At 47.1% G+C, this 18,527-nt stretch overlaps 1 protein-coding gene across 4 annotated transcripts in view; it reads right to left on the bottom strand.

Annotated features, from left to right (window-relative positions):
* Nucleotides 1-18,527, bottom strand: part of SPECC1L (sperm antigen with calponin homology and coiled-coil domains 1 like) — a 132,167-nt gene that overhangs the window by 40,211 nt on the left and 73,429 nt on the right. For 3 of the 4 annotated variants that reach the window (XM_047762462.1, XM_047762460.1, XM_047762463.1), the window contains 3 exons: nt 16,238-16,328; nt 5,531-5,614; nt 2,347-2,503 (listed from right to left, as the gene is read on the bottom strand). In XM_047762462.1, the coding sequence (XP_047618418.1) occupies nt 2,347-2,503; nt 5,531-5,614; nt 16,238-16,328 (332 nt within the window). The remainder of the gene's footprint in view (nt 1-2,346; nt 2,504-5,530; nt 5,615-16,237; nt 16,329-18,527) is intronic. The other variant, XM_047762461.1, reaches the window with a different exon arrangement.

Raw genomic sequence — 18,527 nt, 5'->3', positions numbered from 1 at the left:
CTGAAAGTCACCACAGCTGCCTTTCTATCCTCATCCTTCCTAATCTTTATGCATTACTTTTATCTTACCTTTTTTTTTTTTTGGCTGCACCCATGGTATGTGGAAGTTCCCAGACCAGGGATCAAATCCATGCCACAGCAGTGATCCGAGCTGCTGCAGTGAAAATGCCAGATCTTTAACCTGCTGCATACAAAGGAACTCCCTTACCTTACTCCTTTTTATTTCCAACCTTTTGTGTCTTCATTTAGGTTTTTTTTGTTTAATCATTTAACGTAAATACAAAAGAAAAGGTTATGCAAGGTGAAGGATTATAAGGAATTGCTCCTGGTTTCCAGGTGCTTATAACTGGGGGAAGTAGGTAAGATAAAAGACAGCAATAAGGAGTTCCTGTCATGGCTTAGCAGAAACAAATCTGACTAGCATCCATGAGGACGCAGGTTTGATCTCTGCCCTTGCTCAGTGGGTTAAGGAGCCAGAGTTGCCGTGAGTTGTGGTGTAGGTCCTAGATATGGCCCGGTTCCTGAGTAGTTATGTCTGTGGCGTAAGCTGGTGGTTATAGCTCTGATCCACCCCTGGCCTGGGAACCTCCATATGCCAAGGGTGCGGCCCTAAAAAGACAAAAAAAAAAGACAGCAATAAACATTACAAACATTCATAAAATGTCTCAAATGTGTTTACTGCCAAGTTGTATGCTCTTTACTGACTATAAGCAATTAGCATGTCACTTTACATAGAAGATGGAATTTTTCTGTAAACTCATTCATTCAGTTCCTCCTTATGCAGCACCACTGTGCCAGGCCATGGGGCAGTGAACAACACAGGGCCCTTGTCCCTCAAGGAACTTTAGCATTTATTATGGGATGGACAGCACACACTTAAAAGTTTGGTCTAATTTTCAGTGATTATTTCTCAAGTGAAGTGCAGACTCTGGCCCCACCACCTACACACCTAACTGTCCAGTAACTGTTCTAGATGTTTCAGTGTCACAAGGGGCTTAGCATTCTTTAGCATACTGGTTCTCTCTGTATTCACCCTGAAAAGTAGGTTAAGAAATCATAGAGCACACATATAGAACTGAAGCTTTTCCAACTGAGAGGAACACTGAAATAGCACCAATTTTTATTTATCTTAGAGCCAAGAGTAAAATATAAAAATATTTCAATATGCAGTTAAACTGCCACCTTGAAGAAATATACTTTTAGGAATTCCCTTCGTGGTTCAGCAGTTAATGAACCCAACTGGGATCCATGAGGATGCACGTTCGGTCCCTGGCTTTGCTCAGTGGGTTAAGGATCCACCGTTGTCATGAGCTATGGTGTATGTAGCTTGGATCCCATATTGCTGTGGCTGTGGCGTAGGCCGGCCACTCCTGCTCTGATTGGACCTCTAACCTGGGAACTTCCATATGCCGAAGGTGTAGCCCTTAAAAAAAAAGTAAAATAAAAGCAACTACTACAATCACTGGGTCTGCTCTAGTTAATAGGGGCTGTTTTGTCATAGAAACAGCTTAGAAGGCATTAAAGAAGAGTAAATACTATGGGCACAATGAGAAGCTGCAGGAAAGAACCCCCCAGAATTCATGGTGGTCTCTTGTAACATCTTTAAGACCAGGAAGCTGAGGAAATGCCTTCCTAAGGGTCACAGTTTCTGAGTCAGGGCCAAGAAGAGTAGGTGCTCTACCCACAGGACCTACAGGCGGCCCATCACCCCAGACACAAGGACAAGCACAGCTGGGCAAGGTGAGCCAACTCTTCACGGCACCCTGCCTGCCCGATACTGCCACTTACAGGGCCACTCTTGTAAGAGGCTGGTCCTGAGAGGCAGAGCTTTAAAGGTAAGTAACAACTTGAGTCTGAGACACCAAATACTCCATTTTGTCCTCAAACCTGTAAGTCAATACACGGCAGAGTCTGAAATCCACTCCCATCCCACCGTCATCATGTTCATCCTTCCTGTACATCCACTGGAGTCAGTGATCCTGCCACAAACGTCCCCTCCCCTCACCCATACCTTCAAGGCCCCCTCTCCCAGCCTCCCCAACACCCTACCCACACTCCAAATTCGAGTCTCACTAAACTTACTTTTGTACCCAGCTGTTCTGTAATTTACAAAACCAAAACTAAAAAACCCACACACAAAAAAAGCAAAAACACCAGCTGCTTGGGGAAAATAATTCTCTCTCTCACTTTTACTTTTTTACTTCTTTATCATCTTTCCCAATTCTGGGCACAAAAGACTCGATCAGAAAATACCTACTATTTTCAAAGAAGGAAAATACCACCACTGTCCTACAGCCTCTCAGAAGGCCAGGAACGGCATGCGCGAACTACACCAACTGTTCTCTACCTTATCCGGCTCCGGGTAGTGGGGGTCACGGAGGCTGTGGGAGAGGAGGACAGGGATAGCTGTGGCGATGTGGCCCCCATGGCCATGAGGGAGGCAGGCGACGCACCCTCAGGTGCAGAGACATCTCGCTTCATCTCTTCGCTGCTCCGTCTGGACACTGAGGGTGAGAATTTACAGCACAAACATTTTAAATTGAGTCCCTGAGACATTTTCTTCAGCAGGTCTCCAAAACAGCAGAAATTACCATACAGGAGGGAGAAAAAAAAAATCAACATTTTATCTTATGATAACTTGAAAGTTTTTTTGTGGTTTTTTTTTTTTGTCTTTTATATTTTTAGGGCCACACCCGAGGCATATGGAGGTTCCCAGGGTAGGGGTCAAATGGGAGCCATAGCTGCAGGCCTACACCACAGCCACAGCAACACCAGATCCAAGCTGCGTCTGTGACCTACACCACAGCTCACGGCAATGCCAGATCCTTAATCCTTCACTGAGCAAGGCCAGGGATCGAACCCGCAACCTCATGGTTCCTAGTCAGATTTGTTTCCCCTGCGCCACAAAGGGAACTCCGGTTTTTTTGTTTGTTTCATTTAAAAAAGTGTATGTAAGGACAACTCACAGAATGGGAGAAAATATCTGCAAATGAAGCAACTGATAAGACATTAATCTCAAAGATATATACACTTCCTGCAGCTCAATACCAAAAAAAACACAAACAACCCAATCAAAAAATGGGCAGAAGATCTAAACAGACAATTCTCCAAAGACATACAGATGGCCAAAAAAACCACAAGATGTTCAACATCACTAATTATTAGAAAAATGCAAATCAAAATTACTATGAGGTACCATCTTACATCAGCCAGAACAGCCATCATCGAAAAGTCTACACAGAGTAAATGCTGAATGAAGAGGGTGGGGAGAAAAGGGAAACCTATCACACTGTTGGTGGGAATGTAAATTGGTGCAACCACCCTGGAAAACAGTATGGAGAGTCTTCAAAAGCTAAAAACAGAACTACCATATGATCCAGCAATCCCACTCCTGCGCATCTACCCAGAGAAAACCATGACTTGAAAAGATAACATGCACCCCAATGTTCGCTGCAGCACTACACACAATAGCCAAGACATGGAAGCAGCCTAAATGTCCATCAGCAGAGAAGTGGATAAAGATGTGGTACACACACACACACACACAGAAATATTACTTAGTCATAAAAAAGAATGCATCAACATGGATGGACCTAGACATTATCATGCTTAGTGAAGTTAGACAGTGAGACATAAACATCATATGCTATCACTTACATGTGGAATCTAAAAAAAGGATACTTATTTGCAGAACAGAAACTGACTCACAGACTTTGAAAAACTTATGGTTACCAAAGGAGACAGGTTGGGTCAAGGAGGGATGGGCTGGGGGTTTGGATGTAAATGTTCTAAAATTAGGTTGTGATGATGGTTGTATAACTACAAATATAATAAAATTCATTGGGTTTAATAAATAAATAAACTATGAAAAAGGTACAGTAGTTGAAATATGCACAGAAGCCCCCACTCCCTGAAGGCAAGGAGCATGTCCTACCTGCCCCTTCCCACTCACAGCCCCCACCCCTGCACAGGGAGGTCTTTGCAAATTGTGCTCAATCACAAACACGGCCAAATTCAAGGCTGACAAAAGCCACATTTGACAACGACTCATTCTTAACTAAAATGAACACAACCCTTCTGAACTTGGCCAAAAACTGCTACAGAAACAGAGGGAAAGAGATCCTTCACTACGGGGCCACACTTAATTCTGGGTCAAGCCATGTTTTAAAAAACATAAATCAGTGAGACAGATGAAAAGCAACAGGTCTCCTGTCAAGTCAACTACTGGGAGCTAAGAACAATCAGGAAAGTGAGACAGAGCCCCTTGCTGGAATCACAGAAAGTCCTGGGAACTCTGAAGGGAAAGCTACAACAAATCAGCTTCCTGGCCAGGACCAACTGAGGATGAGCAGGTGCTCAGAGCACTGGGCCGAGTGGAGTAAAGGGGAAGACAAACTCCCTCTCACCCCAGGGAGTGATGTGCAGGATCATTCCTGATCCCCAGCTGGCCATGGTACAGTCAATGCCATACACATGACCTTCCCTGCTGACTGGTACCGCCCCCTTTCACTGGTGAAGTCTCTCGATGCTTTTAGCATCGCCACAAGCAGACCACAACCCTGTGGCAGGTAAGCAATGCGTTCACAGGGGACAGGTGCTTTCTCCTGTCATAAGACGGCATCAGAAAGATGCACTTCCATGTCTGACATGACTTTATAACATTCTGGCTTTTTCTCTCAGTTTCACATCCCTGTCTGCCTTAAATCAGCAGTTTCTTTTAAGTGGTGTGCTAGATAGGATAGGAACACCTTTCAAAATTTTATACAAAACAAAGGAAATAGACTGAGAAAGAGTCAGCAGAACTCTGTTTCAGGACAAGGCTCTGGATCTGGGCTTTGGGGTGGTCGTTCTGGTTGGACTACCCATGGACTTAAAGACCTAGCTAAGATGTCAAAAAAAAACAAACAAAAAAAACCTGTATGAACTTAAATCCACATACAAGAGGATAGTTTCTAGTTGAGCTGTTAAGGGTAAAAAGAGACCACCCGAGGAACATTATTTTATTTAACATATACACCAAGGAGCTAGCTTCAGGAGAGCTATGAAGTTAGTCCTCAGATCCCTTGCTGTGGGAGTTTATCACACTGGAGAATCTGGGTTCCAGAAGCTTTTGGGGTGCTCTGAAATAACCCTTCAGAAACAGTCAGGTCACATCTTGGGATTAAGTATTCTAATCTTTCACAACTATACAACTTGGAGGAAGCTGTATTTTCAGTACATCTGCTAACCCACTCTAGGCACTTAATGAACACCTGTTAAGTGAATGGAACTATCCAGCTCTTTTTTATTTCTGAAATCAGTGCCATGAAATGTGATTTCTATAGAGTCTAGAAGACACAATAAGGGAAATTCAGAGTGAAAAACAATCAACTCAAAAACTAAAGTGTAAATAAAAAATAAAAAGCCAGCAACAACAACAACAACAAAAACTAAAGAGGCAAGTAATTAAGTCTAAAGAGAACGTATTCAGTACTGTTACTAGAACTTCTGGAAGAATCTTCTTAAAGGAAACTTCAGATAAAAGGTGTTACCTGAGATGGTCTTGGCACTTTCCATGGCAGGCACTCTCGGCAGAGAAGCAGGTCGGCTGGTTGATGACGTTCTTAGTAGATGCTCTGCACGGAGTGGAAAGCATCACAGTGAAGAGACTGACCCTGAACTTAGAGAGGCAGAGGCAGCAGCAAGGTGAGTCCTGCTCCTCTCCCAGAGGCGCACCCCCTCTTTCCCAGTCCAGGGCACCTCTGCTCCCCCAGAGCCCCTTCCACCAAACAACTTCTGCAGAACAGGACCCTGGGGAACACTTCAGTCCATTTTATTTCAAGGATGAGACATTCAACACTCGATGAATGCCTCTAAACTGTCTGCTACTCACCTCTTTGATGCAATTCAACCCAAGTTCAAAGACCTCTGCTGGATCTGGGTCTAAGGTACAAGCTTACCCACCCCAACCTCAGCCCCCCGCCATCAGTGGTAAAGCCTTACAACACACACCCAGAGAAAAGTCCAGATGGAAGCTGAAATAACAGAATGATAAAGCACTATCAAACCACAGAGGGGAAGCCATGAACTTCCATTGCAGGCGGCGGGAAGCCTCCAACAGCATAATGACATTATGCCATCTGTCAGATGCCTGCTTTACCAGTGGAGAAGAGGGGTGAGGAGCAGGATTTCAGCCAGATGATCAGAGAAGAGGCAGAAGGGCATTAGGGTTGGAGGGCGATAAACCCCCAGTGTGGCTGAAACTTGGGGCACAAGGAGGACAGTGAGGGAGGACATGGCTGGTAGATGAGAGCTTCCCTGTCCCATGTGTGCATTTCGGGGTTTGGGCAACAGGGAAGCAGTAAACACTTTCAAACCTTCAGGTCCTGCTTCCACTGTTGGATGGACAGCCCCCCCCCCCCCCCAGTCCTGTTCCTCCCTTGTTACTTTTTTCTTCTTCTTCTTTTTTCTTTTTTTTTTTTTTGCTCTTTAGGGCCACACCCACAGTATATGGAAATTCCCAGGCTAGGGGTCGAATTGGAGTTGCAGCTGCCAGCCTACACCACAGCCACAGCAACGCCAGGTCCAAGCTGCATCTGCAACCTACATCACAGCTCATGGCAAAGGTGGATCCTTAACCCACTGAGTGAGGCCAGGGGTCGAACCCAAGTCCTCATGGATACTAGACAGGTTTGTTACCACACAGCCACAATGTGAACTCCTTTGCTTCTTAAACACAACTGAGCTGGGAGTTTCTAGAGTTCTTTGAACCCTGGCACAGCTATTCCCTCGCCTCCACAGCCTGATGCCTTCCCCAGCCTTTGGGCCCACATTCAACATGGCTTCCTCAGCACCTTCTCCCACTGTGGGGTCTCAGACACAGACCATCACTGCTCTGACCCAGGTAACAAGCACAGGATGCTGGACTGTCCTGCCTGGCCAGGTGTGTCAGGGATGTGTGACTAGGATTAAAGGGGATGAAGAGGAGTTCCCATCGTGGTACAGTGGTTAACGGATCCAACTAGGAACTATGAGGTTGTGGGTTTGATCCCTGGCCTTGCTCAGAGGGTTAAGGATCTGGCGTTGCCATGAGCTGTGGTATAGGTTGCAGACTCGGCTTGGATCCCGCCTTGCTATGCCTCTGGCCTGGGAACCTTTATGTGCCATGGGAGCAGCCCAAGCAATGGCAAAAAGACAAAAAAAAAGGGGGAGGGGGATGAAGATTGGTAGCTTGTTCAAGAGCATTGACACCACAAACCACTCTGACAGGAAAGAGCAACTGGACACCAAACAGCCTATCAACATGTCTTTTTAAGAACTGAGACTCTGACAAATTCTCTCTCTCAAATATCCTGATGTCAAAGGTTGTTGTAGGACAGCACATCTTTCGCTCCAGAATCTACCTTCCAGGCATGTGAGAAACACTTGGTTGTAACCACACAGCACCTGGAGGGAAGAGAGCAGGAAGGATGAAGGAACTTTCTCACACAGCCCAGAGCCCTTCCATGTTCCCATCCCAAGCAAACATCATCTTGGCGCAGAGCCCACCAGCAGCCGTCCATCAGAACTCTGAACCCTCCTGTGGCCACATTCATCCTCACAGAAAGACGCACCAAGTCTGACAGACAAGGCAAAGTTTGTAGAGCATGGAAAGAGTGGGAAACAGAAATCAACATTTTAAATTGAGTCAAAATGCCCTTTTACACTTATGAGGCTGAGAGATGAAGGCTTTAGGGACATGACCAAAGAACATAGAAAATGAGGAAAGTGAGAACAAGGTTATAAGGACAAATGAGTTGAAACACGGAGTGTGCCCGCTGAGGACAGGCCCTGCTGTTCCCACCATGGGCGGGAAGCACCCCCGTGTCCTCCCCTGGCACAGCTGAGGGCACCATGAGGGTGCACAGCTGAGGCAAAGATCAGTCCTGTCCTTACTGCACGTCTGAGAACCCAACTCTATCTCAATCTGACAGGCTGTCCCTGGCAGGGCCAATACCTCCTTTCTGGGAACATACAAAACAGAGGCAACTGGCAGTGGTCGTGAGTTCCCACTGCTGCCCAATGGCACCTGCCACTGTAGCAGCTGCAGAACGTCTTCAATGCAATGGGCTGGCATCACAGTCAAGTGCGCAGGCAGGAAAGAGTACAAAGGTGAGAGCAATCAGGTTGTTCCTTTCTTTAATCCATTCATTAAACATAAACCATGTGGGAGCCATGTGGATATGATGCCCAGGTCAGAGAAAGAAAAAAAGGAATCAGGAAACTTGCCCTCGTGGAACTCTGTGTCTATAATGGAAGGCAGACATCTGAAAAATGGCTGCAAGTAAGAAACAGAGGGAAGAAGCAGGACAAAGGGCTCTGGGAACACAGCAGGGAACGTGACCTGCCCTTGAGAGGAGCTCCGGAAAGGCCTCCTCGGGAAGTAACATCTCAGCTGAGACGAGAAGGGTAATTAATAGCTTCTACACAGGCAAAGAGAACTACTCCAGCAGGGTGTTCAGCAGACAGCAAAACAAGTCTAGGACAGCAGTGCTGTGGGGGCAGGGGACCCAAGGAACCCAGACCAGCCAGGGCAGAGTGTGGACCTCACCCTGGCAACAACGGGAGCCAGTCAAGGTTTTCCTAGGGGACATCCTCCTGGCTGCAGGGTGACAAGTTTTACTGCACAGCAGAGAGAAGGGCGACCTGGACTCAGGGAGATGGAAGAAGTACACAGGTTCAAGGGCTCTTCAGTGAAGTACAATCAACAGCTGGCCAACCACCCGGACAGAGAGGTGAGAGGGAAGGAGGTTTCCTATGCAGAGAAAAGAAAGAGGAAGATCACTACAAGAGGGAAAGAGATGAAGACAAGCTGGATTTGAGCACCATCCAAAGATGGGGCGGGCAGTTAGAGAGTCAGATGAAAAGGCAGCGCGAATACGTACAGGTCTGGTGCAATGAGTGAACTTGGTGACGTGGACATCATGGTGGCCTTGGTCAGGGCACCTCATACTCCTTGGGGACAAAAATAAGTCCAGAATGTCTGAGAAGCAAGGGGAGCAAGGGAGACAAGCTGCCTGCATAAGGGTGAGAGAGAAGTGGAGGAGCCACAGGGGGTAGGGCGCAGCAGACAGGAGAGCATATGGTGGCTGGCACAGGGGCAGGGATCATGGCATGAGGCTAACCGCCCTGAAAGCCCAGGCGAGAGCCGGGCTCAGGAAAGGGAGCAACCACAGACACGCTGCTCACTTGCAACAGACAGGTAGCAAGAACGCAAGATACTAGGTCTGCTAATAACTCTCCCCTTTTAGAAATCATAAAGATAAATAGGTACATTAAGTTCCCGTGGTGGCGCAGTGGTTAACGAATCCGACTAGGAACCATGAGGTGGCAGGTTCGGTCCCTGCCATACTCAGTGGGTTAACGATCCAGCGTTGCCGTGAGCTGTGGTGTAGGTTGCAGACGCGGCTCGGATCCCACGTTGCTGTGGCTCTGGCGTAGGCCAGTGGCTACAGTTCCGATTAGACCCCTAGCCTGGGAACCTCCATATGCCGCGGGAGCGGCCCAAAAAAATAGCAAAAAGGCAAAAAAAAAAAAGATAAATAGGTACAGGCAGCTATCCCTTTACTGTTTGTATCCATAAAGTTGATAGGCAAAACAGTGGGTTTAAAAACAAGAGCCTTAAATATCCAACTTCTGTTCATAGAGGAGTAGTTCCAAATGGACCAACGACTATTGAAAAAAAAAAACAGAACAACAGCTACCTAAAGGCACTGAAGAGAAAGCAAAAGCAGGCAGAAAACAAGTCCACACCCGGAAGAAGGAACTAGCGCTGGGGGAGCTTCCTAGTTTGACAGCTGCAGGTGTGAGTGGAAGCCCAGCTGAGGCCATGAAGGCCGCCATGAGGAAGCAGCGGAGACAGCTCAGGCAGACCAAAGCTGCTGGAAAGCAAGGGGCTGGGGAAACGGTCACAAATTCTGTATGTAAACTCTGCCCACATCCACTGACCTCTGAAATCCGCAAGCAAATAAGCAAAGGGAAAAGGCCAGAGAGCACCTAAGGTGCTGGCCTGGAGTGGAAGGCATGAGTTAAACCCATGATTTCTGACAGACAGAGAAATAACTGTCCCATGAATAGGCTGGTACACACACAGCCCTCCTGGCTCTGTCCAGAGAGGAGCTGGAAGTGTTGCAACCTCAGTAGTGACCAGCACACCTCCAGCCCAGATCTTGTCTTCTCAACACTACGGTCCACGGCTGATGTCAGGCAGACAATCTGGATCACCTGGGGTGCCTCAAAGTAAGGAAGGGCTTCAGCACTTTGGTGGGGTGGGGGGGTATGAAAAAGAGCTCCCAGTGGTCAAAACTGGAACAATATGAGCAACAAAATAAATAATAGTAACAGACTATAACCCAAAGAACAAAACAAATACCCATGAGTCTACACTAATACAATGTAAATGCTATAGATATAACAATAAGTATAATAATATAATACACATAATTCCTTACAGGAAGAATAAGGAAACAGAAAATCACCGCTAGAGCACAGCAATCACTGCTGCAGGCAAAATGCACAAAAAGATGCTGAAATCAGTGAGAGAAAATAAAGCAGGACATAGGACACAGATTATGTACCAGCAGACTATCACCCTACCCAAGCGATCAGGGTCACATCACCAATAACAAGACACATCAACATCACGTGCCCCAGCCAGCGTGATGCACCTTGGGCGGGCACAGCACCTCTGTACCACCCCTCCCAACAACACACAACCTCGCCTAGCCAGGAGGAGGTGGCGGACGAGCCCATACTGAGACAGCCTGACAAACAACTGAGCAGTACTCTTCAAAGTGTCAAGGTTAAAGAGACAATGAGACAGACTGTTGCAGAAGGGTGGCGACTCAAGGAGGTCAGACAACTCAATGCAAAGTGGGGTCCCAGGTCTGATCCTGGAGCAGAGAAGGGAAGGCAGGTGAAATCTCGAGCCTGCAGTTCAGTTAATAACGTGTCCAGAACATTGTCTTCCTCCTTGTGATTGCTGTCCCGTGGTTATGTAGGCTGTCCACATAAGGGAAGCTGGTTGATGGGTTTAAGGGAACTCTAATATTTTTATAACTCTTCTGTAAGTTTAAACTTATCTCAAAAGTGTTTAAAGTAGGGGAGAACATCTTCAACAGTGCAATGAGTGCTCATTGTGACAAGGTACTGGATGCAACTTACCTTGAAATATTCAGGAAAAGATGAACTGCAGGGAGGCTGGAGGGATGGGTAAATATGTGACAGGGCAAGCCTAGCTGAGTGCCGTAGCACCTAGGTAGTGAAACATTAATATGTGATTTCTTTCAACTTTTCCGTATGCTTGAAATTTTGTATAATATATTGGGAAATCATGGGAGCCTAGACAGTTTATCAAGACAAATACCAAGAATCACAGGGAAGAGAAGGAAGGTGGGGAGGGAACTTCAGAAGTGACTAGATATCAATGAGACTATAAATACTGGAGGGGTGGATTTCTATGTGACATTCTCCTTGGAATTTCCCAGTGAGAGCTAGATCGAGGGCTGGGACAGAAGTTGATTCAGATCTGCCCTTTGGAGAATGAAAATTAATGTGAAACTTTTTGATAGGTTATTTTTCTTTAACTTAAAGGAAATAACTTTTAACAAAGATTTGGCTTTCCAGTAAAACCTAATTTTTATCACACTTACTACCTGTACCTTTACCATAATTCAATTTTTTCAAAAAATACTGAGATTTTAAAAATCTAAGAGTTCCTGCCGTGGCTCAGTGGAAACAAATGTGACTAGTAACCATGAGGACGCAGGTCGATCCCTGGCCTTGCTCAGTAGATTAAGGATCCCGTGTTGCCATGAGCTGTGGTATAGGTCGCAGATGCAGCTCGGATCTGGCACTGCTGTGGTTACGGTGTAGGCTGGTGGCTACAGCTCTGATTCAACTCCTAACCTAGGAACTTCCATATGCCACAGGTGTGGCCCTAAAAAGACCAAAAAAAAAAAAAAAGAATAAAATAAAATAAAAATAAATAAAAATTTCTATCTCTATTCTCAAGTAACACAATTTAGACAGATGATAATGGCATGAGTTTCTTTACAGAACATGACTGCCCTTGGCTAATCAACTAAGATGCCTATATGTCAGATCTGATGACACACATAAGGTCAGGCTGTGGCCAAGCAACCCCAGTCTTCCTGACCATCTGCATCATCAGCAAAGGTCTCTGCTTGGCACTGGACCATAGAGATCACTGTGCAAGTACCTGAATCCACGTATCTGGCAGCAGGTCTATCTCTTCCTTCTTAGGCTATGAATAAGAAGTCATAGCCTATCTACAAAGATCAACAAGGTGGCAGCTATCGTGACCCAGACCACTGAAGTCAACTGCCAATAATACCAACAAAAGAGCATCTGATCAGTCCGATTATAAAAGCTCTCTGGTCCAAAACATTTTCCTGCAACTGACAGACAAACACGATGAATAAGAGATATAAAAAACCCACACCTTTTACACAATGCTTAACTGCAAACAACAAATTCCTCAAATTTAAGTATAGTAGAACAAGAGGCAGCACCTTTCACACTATCAGTAATGAAGCCACTGAAACTTCCAAACTGAAAATTATAGACTGTTTTCTGATTTATGCCAAGACCGAAGGTACAATCGAGGAAGAAAAGCAGCTCCGGGAGAAATCAGAAAGCCTACTCTCCTAATCATAGTTTGGATAACCAGGTGGCTTTTTACAGCCAAGAACCATTGGTTGTTCTTGGCTGTGTAAGTAGTTTCTTTCTCTAGTGACTGTTTAAGATAAAAGGTTACACTATCTACAAATTCTCAGATAAAAATTCACACAAGCATGTCTCCCTCTTCTTGTATTTGCAGTTTCAACAAAGGCCTGTGAAGGTATTAGGGCAAATGGAGTGGAGAATGAGACATCCACACAGACTGACCACACATACCCCGTGTCTAGTGCGTTATCATTTGGACGTTACCAGATGATGAAAGAGGGGAGCCAGAAAAAGATTTAATTCAGCTGAGCCCTGGAGACACTACATTTAGTCTGTGTCTTCAAGAACCTTGGCCCACAGACCTTCCAAAGTCAGGGGAATGGGAAAACTAAACTGTAATCTTTGCCTAGTTTCCCTAACTTGTCCTTTCCTAAGAGTCATTTGGGAGCTTTTACAAATGAAGTTTCCAAGTTCCCTTTCCTGGAGAGTCCACATCAGCAGATCTGATGGGAGGCCCAAGTCCATATTTTTACCAAGTGACTCAGGTAAATCTCTGAGTAACTGCCAGTGCTGGCTCTCTCCAGTACACCTCACCCTGCTGTGGGCTGATCCAGACAAGTGGGGAAGGGGGGCCCTGACGGGGAAAAGGCTCCTTCAGACTAGCCTGGGAGGTTTGAGTCATTTCTCACTCTCCGTGAGGCCACAGGGGCCAGGGGCCTGGGTGCTCTCTGTGCCCCAGACCCCCAAACCACTCTCCAGATACGGTCTTCCCCACAGGCCACCATGGGCCCAGGGCTACAGGCGCTCTCCAAGCTGCGGCATCCTGGCTCCTGGCCACGACTGCTGGTGAAGAGGCTGACCGCTGAGAGGACGGGGCACATGTAACAGGCAGCAGAGTAGGAGAGTTCATGACCCCCCGGCTGCCACCTCTGCCCTCAGGCGTGCACTGCTCTCGGATGCCCAGAACATAACATGCATTGGTGCTTCTCACGGTTACTTGGCAGCAACAAGCCAGGGCAACTGACAATGTACTAAAATCTTTTACTCATAGGCAGTAAGGGCCATCATTCTCAGCTGCGTGTGCTACACACATAACAGAAATAAAATCTAACAGCATCTGCTATGGGCTAAACTCTGCACCAAGTACTTCGCACACCATAACTTGAACTCCATTCCCTGGCCTAGATTTCTCATCTAGAGCCCAACACACCTGAGGGTATCTGAGAACAGCACGACATACATCCTCAACCTCGTGGGCCTTGCTGTGAAAGTCACAGATAAGTACATGGTGTGGTCGGAGGAGTTAAGTACTGAGGTTAAAATACAACCTAAGGGGGAGATGTGGGGAGAGGGGGGTGCAGAAGAGCACGGCCTGCTGTGTTCAGCACACCTGTGGCCTCATGAGCTAAGATCTGAGCAAGGCTAGAAGGAGGGCAGAGGGAGGCATCTGGCAGCGGGCACCAGTGCCAGCAGAGAAGAGCCGGTGTGAGGTTCCGAAGTCAGAAGCATGCGCTGGTGCCCAGGGGACAGCAAGGAAGCCCATGCTGCTGCACAGAGCAACCAAGAGAGAAGGATGAGACCAGAGAGGCAAGTGAGAGGCACTGGGAGGGTCCTGAGGCCACTGAGAGAACTCGAGGTTCTCTTCTGGAAGGTGGGGGGGGGGGTTGGGGTGGCTGTGAGTAGGGTGACAGGGTCCAAGATCACACTGGCTGTGGTTAGAGCAGATTGCAAGGGGTATGAGGCAGCTTTAGACTCCAGGAGAGAGGGGATGGTGGCTGAGCCCAAGGAGGTGGCAGCTAGGGGACAGGGGGACAACGCCCTGATTCAGGATGTACTTTGAAAACAGACACAAGGGTTTTCTAAAGAATTGAAGACATTTCAGAAATGGGGCCTGAGATCTGAGATACAGGAGGGAGTCGAGGGGGCCTCCAAAGTTTCTGGCGAATGAAACTGCCATTAATTGAGGTGGAGAAGGCAGATAACAGTAGCACAAGTCTGGGCATTCTGTCCTGGACACATTTGGTCTGGGGTTCAGTATCAGGCTGGAGCTGTCACACAGGCAACTGGACACATGAGCCCAGAAGAGAGGAGCAGGCAGGGGACAGCAACTGACAAACAGGACAAAAGCCCAAAACAGGATGCAGTGACAGCGTAGGCGCAGACAGAGAGGCCCGGGCAGACCACCACTCCAGCCAAGGACAAGAATGAGCACAGGAAATGGGAGGAGGCACAGGAGTGGGCACAGAGGAAACCGAAAAGAACATCCCGGAGAAGGAAGCGCTGACAGGGCCAGACGCTTCCCCTTGAGTGACAGGAGCATGAGGCCTCTGACAGCCCTGCCAAAGGCAGCTTTGGTGAGGCTGCAAGCCTGACAGCAGGTGTAAGAGAGCCTGGGAGAGGGATTCAGAGCCTTGAGCCAGGTGTTTGTGACTTTCCCCAATCCACACAAGGAAACTGCATCAGAAGGGTCAACAGCCAGAACACATGGGGTGGCGACCTACATACCACACATAATCCCGCTGGGCTACCTAAGAGGCGGGGTCAGGGTCCTGGTAAAGATGCAGAGGGAGACCTGGCACTCTATGCTTGTTTCCTTAGCAAGAGGCCCTTCTGAGGGGAGAAAAGGCCTCAGGTCACAGCTAAGGAATGAACCAGAAGCTGAAGCGGGATAGAAGGCAAGGCAGTGCAGGGGTGCTAAGAACAGCACTGTCCTGAGCTCTACTGTCTCTGAACATATGGAGCTGGTGGGTGGAGAGCCAGGCCCCCCTGGGGCCCACAGAGCCAGTCCTGGAGGTTCTTGCAGGGGACATTTCTCACAGGCATGTCCCTCTCTTCCCTACATCCTCAGAAACCTTGCAGCCTCAGCCCCAGAGCCCTACTCCCAAAGCCCCAGCACACGGAAGGGCCCGGCTCTGGTGTAGTGGTCACACCCCAACCAGCTGTGCCTCTGCCAGCACCAGCCCAGAGCCCGCAAACGTTCTTCCAAAGCACTTCAGCAGTGACCCTAAGGAAGAAGCAGGGCAGAAGGATCCCTGACCTTTGAAGGGCAGGAGTCCTGAGCTCTGGGGCCAGCGCCACCATAAATGAGGAGCCATGTGGAAATGGCTTTCACTGGACCTCAGCTTCCGTTCTCACTCTCCTCTCGGAAGTGACGTGGAGCACAGAGATCAGGAGAATTGGCTTCAGGGTCAGGCAGCCCGGGCCCACCATCAAGAACTACGTTAACCTGTGTTGCTGAGTTATCTGTAAAATGGGGATAACTCCACATGCCCACAAAGAACTGTGGAAACAATGCCTGGCAACAGTGCGGACACCCTGCCACAACAAGGTGCTACAACAGTCTTCTTCCAAGGTGCAGCCACTAAAAACTAACCTTCCCATCTGCGATTAAGACATGCTATCAACTGCCAATAAAGAGGCTTACCAGCCCAGAAAAATAATGTGAACAAAAGAAAGAAACCAAGCCAGTTGGCCAACAAGTCAGAAGAATAAAAAGAAGTAGCGACAAATGTGAAACACTGCACATGAGGTACCTTGAACAGGGATCTCTCCGTAGTTTGGTCTCTTATCTGTCAGGGCTGTCAAGGGCTTGGATGTAGAGATTGGTCCACTGATGGAATGTCTCTGAAATCATAAAACAAACAGTGTCCAGGTTTAGCTTCAATGTAGAGCTAGGCCTCACAAAGAGTAAATTTTGGGTTACAAATTTACAGAGCTCCCTTCATGGCTCAGCGGTTAACGGACCCAACTAGGATCCATGAGGATGCCAGTTTAATCCCTGGCCTTGCTCAGTGGGTTAAGGATCCGGCATTGCCAGGAGCTGTGGTATAGGCCAGTGGCTGTAGCTCCAATTGGACCCCTAGCCTGGGAACGTCCATATGCCACAGGTGCACCCCTAAAAAGCAAAAAAAAAAAAAAAAAAAGCATTAATTCCTTCCACACTGCTACAGTAAGGCTGAAACGCACACATTCTGAGACATATAATGGGATTGACATACTATTTCTAAATGAACACAGAAAGACCCCACAGGCCCCTCACTCACCAATTAGCAAAATATAGACGTGCTCCTGTAGTACTCTGGCCATCCTAGCCCCAATTCCAAATCCCGATTCCAAATGATCTCATTCTGTCACCTACTGACTCCCCAATGTCGCTGTGATTCTACTCTGCACCACTGCACCGCCAGCCTCGCACCCACACTCACACCTACTGTTCTGCACCACGTCTGCCACCTCTGCATAGTGCCCAAAAACCGCCTATGCACTCGCCCCCCAGGACATGCCATTTGCCACCCCCGGCCTTTTCTCAGCTTCATTCCTCAGCTTCCCAGCCTTTTCTACCCAGCTAACTTCTACCCATTCATTTCACATTCCCAGCAGAAATGGGTGGAGTTCAGCTTCTCCATATCCCCACCAACATGTGATACTGGCCGTCTTAATTTTAGCCACCCCAGGTATGCACCGGGCCCTCGCTGTGGATTTAAGTTGCATTTCCCCATGACTAATGATGCAGAGTATTTTTTCATGTGTTTTTTAACCATCTGTGTATCTTCCCTTGAGCGGGGACTTTTCAAATCTTTTGCCTATTATTTATTGGGTTGTCTTGAACCAAGATGATAAACAAGTCTTCTTTGAATTCAAGATTTTGACTGTTAGATGAATAGCAAATATACTCTTCCCAGTCTTGTCTTTCATTTTCTTAATGTCTTCCAGAGAAGTTTTAAATTTTGATGCTCAAGTGATTTTCTTTTATAGTTCATTCCTTTTTGTCTCCTAAATAAGAAGTCTTTGCCTTGTTGAAGGTCATGAAGATTTTCTCTAATGTTCCCATGTTGAAGTTCTATAGTTTTAGCTTTTACATTTACATCTATAGTCACTTTCAATTTTTACAAATGCCATGAGGTAAAGGTTGCCTTTTTTCCCCCCTTATGAATATCTAGTTGTTCCAAAATCCTTTGCTGAAAAGGGCTCCCCTCTCACTGAATTACCTTGGCACCTTTGTTGAAAACTGATTCACCTATTTCTGGGTTCTCTACTCTGATCTAATGTCTATGTTTAAACTTCTGTCAGCACCATACTATCCTGATTAGCCTAAGAGCTAACATCAAATAGCCCTCCAAAACGAGTCCTCCAAAGTTGTTTCTCCCCTACCCTAGATGCTCTGGATGTTCAGGGTCTTTAGAATTTCCACACAGACTGTAAATTACATTATCAACTGCTAAAAAATAGCGTGCTAAGGTGTAAGTGGGATGTGCTGAACTACTGCTCAGTGTGAGGGAGAAGTGGAAAATACTAAGGACTCGGAGTCTTCCTACCCATGAACATGATGCATCTTCCCATTAATGCTCCTTTAACCTCTCTCATGGGTCATGCACAATATTGTATTAAATGCATTGCTAAGTATTCAATTTACAATTGTTTACTGGACTGAATCTACAAGCCAGCAAGAGGAGCACTCAAGACAAAAGAGAATCTTTTAACCTCATGTTGTAAGTGACATCCCACCATTCCACCACTTTCTGTTCATCAGGGGCAAGTCACAAAGTCCAGTCCACCCTCAGAAGGAGCAGGCCACACAAGAGCATGGCCCACAGGAGGCGTGGGTCACTGGGAAGTATTGCAGAGACTGCCCCAGTTACTGGTGGATCTCCTCGGTCCTTTTGAGGCTTGTGTTGAAGGTCATTTACGGCAGGTCTAGAACAGTGTTCACTCCAGGGCTCTTCAGTTCCACTCACAGAGTGGCCCTTGGGGTTCTCTTCTCCTCAGTGGCCAGAGGGAATTCACATGATCCTTGATAACTTGTCTTTCCTGCCCAGCCTCAGG

Source organism: Phacochoerus africanus, chromosome 15, assembly GCF_016906955.1.
Source record: "Phacochoerus africanus isolate WHEZ1 chromosome 15, ROS_Pafr_v1, whole genome shotgun sequence".
In the NCBI taxonomy this organism is placed as follows: domain Eukaryota; kingdom Metazoa; phylum Chordata; class Mammalia; order Artiodactyla; family Suidae; genus Phacochoerus; species Phacochoerus africanus.
This window is presented reverse-complemented; position numbering and strand designations above follow the sequence as displayed.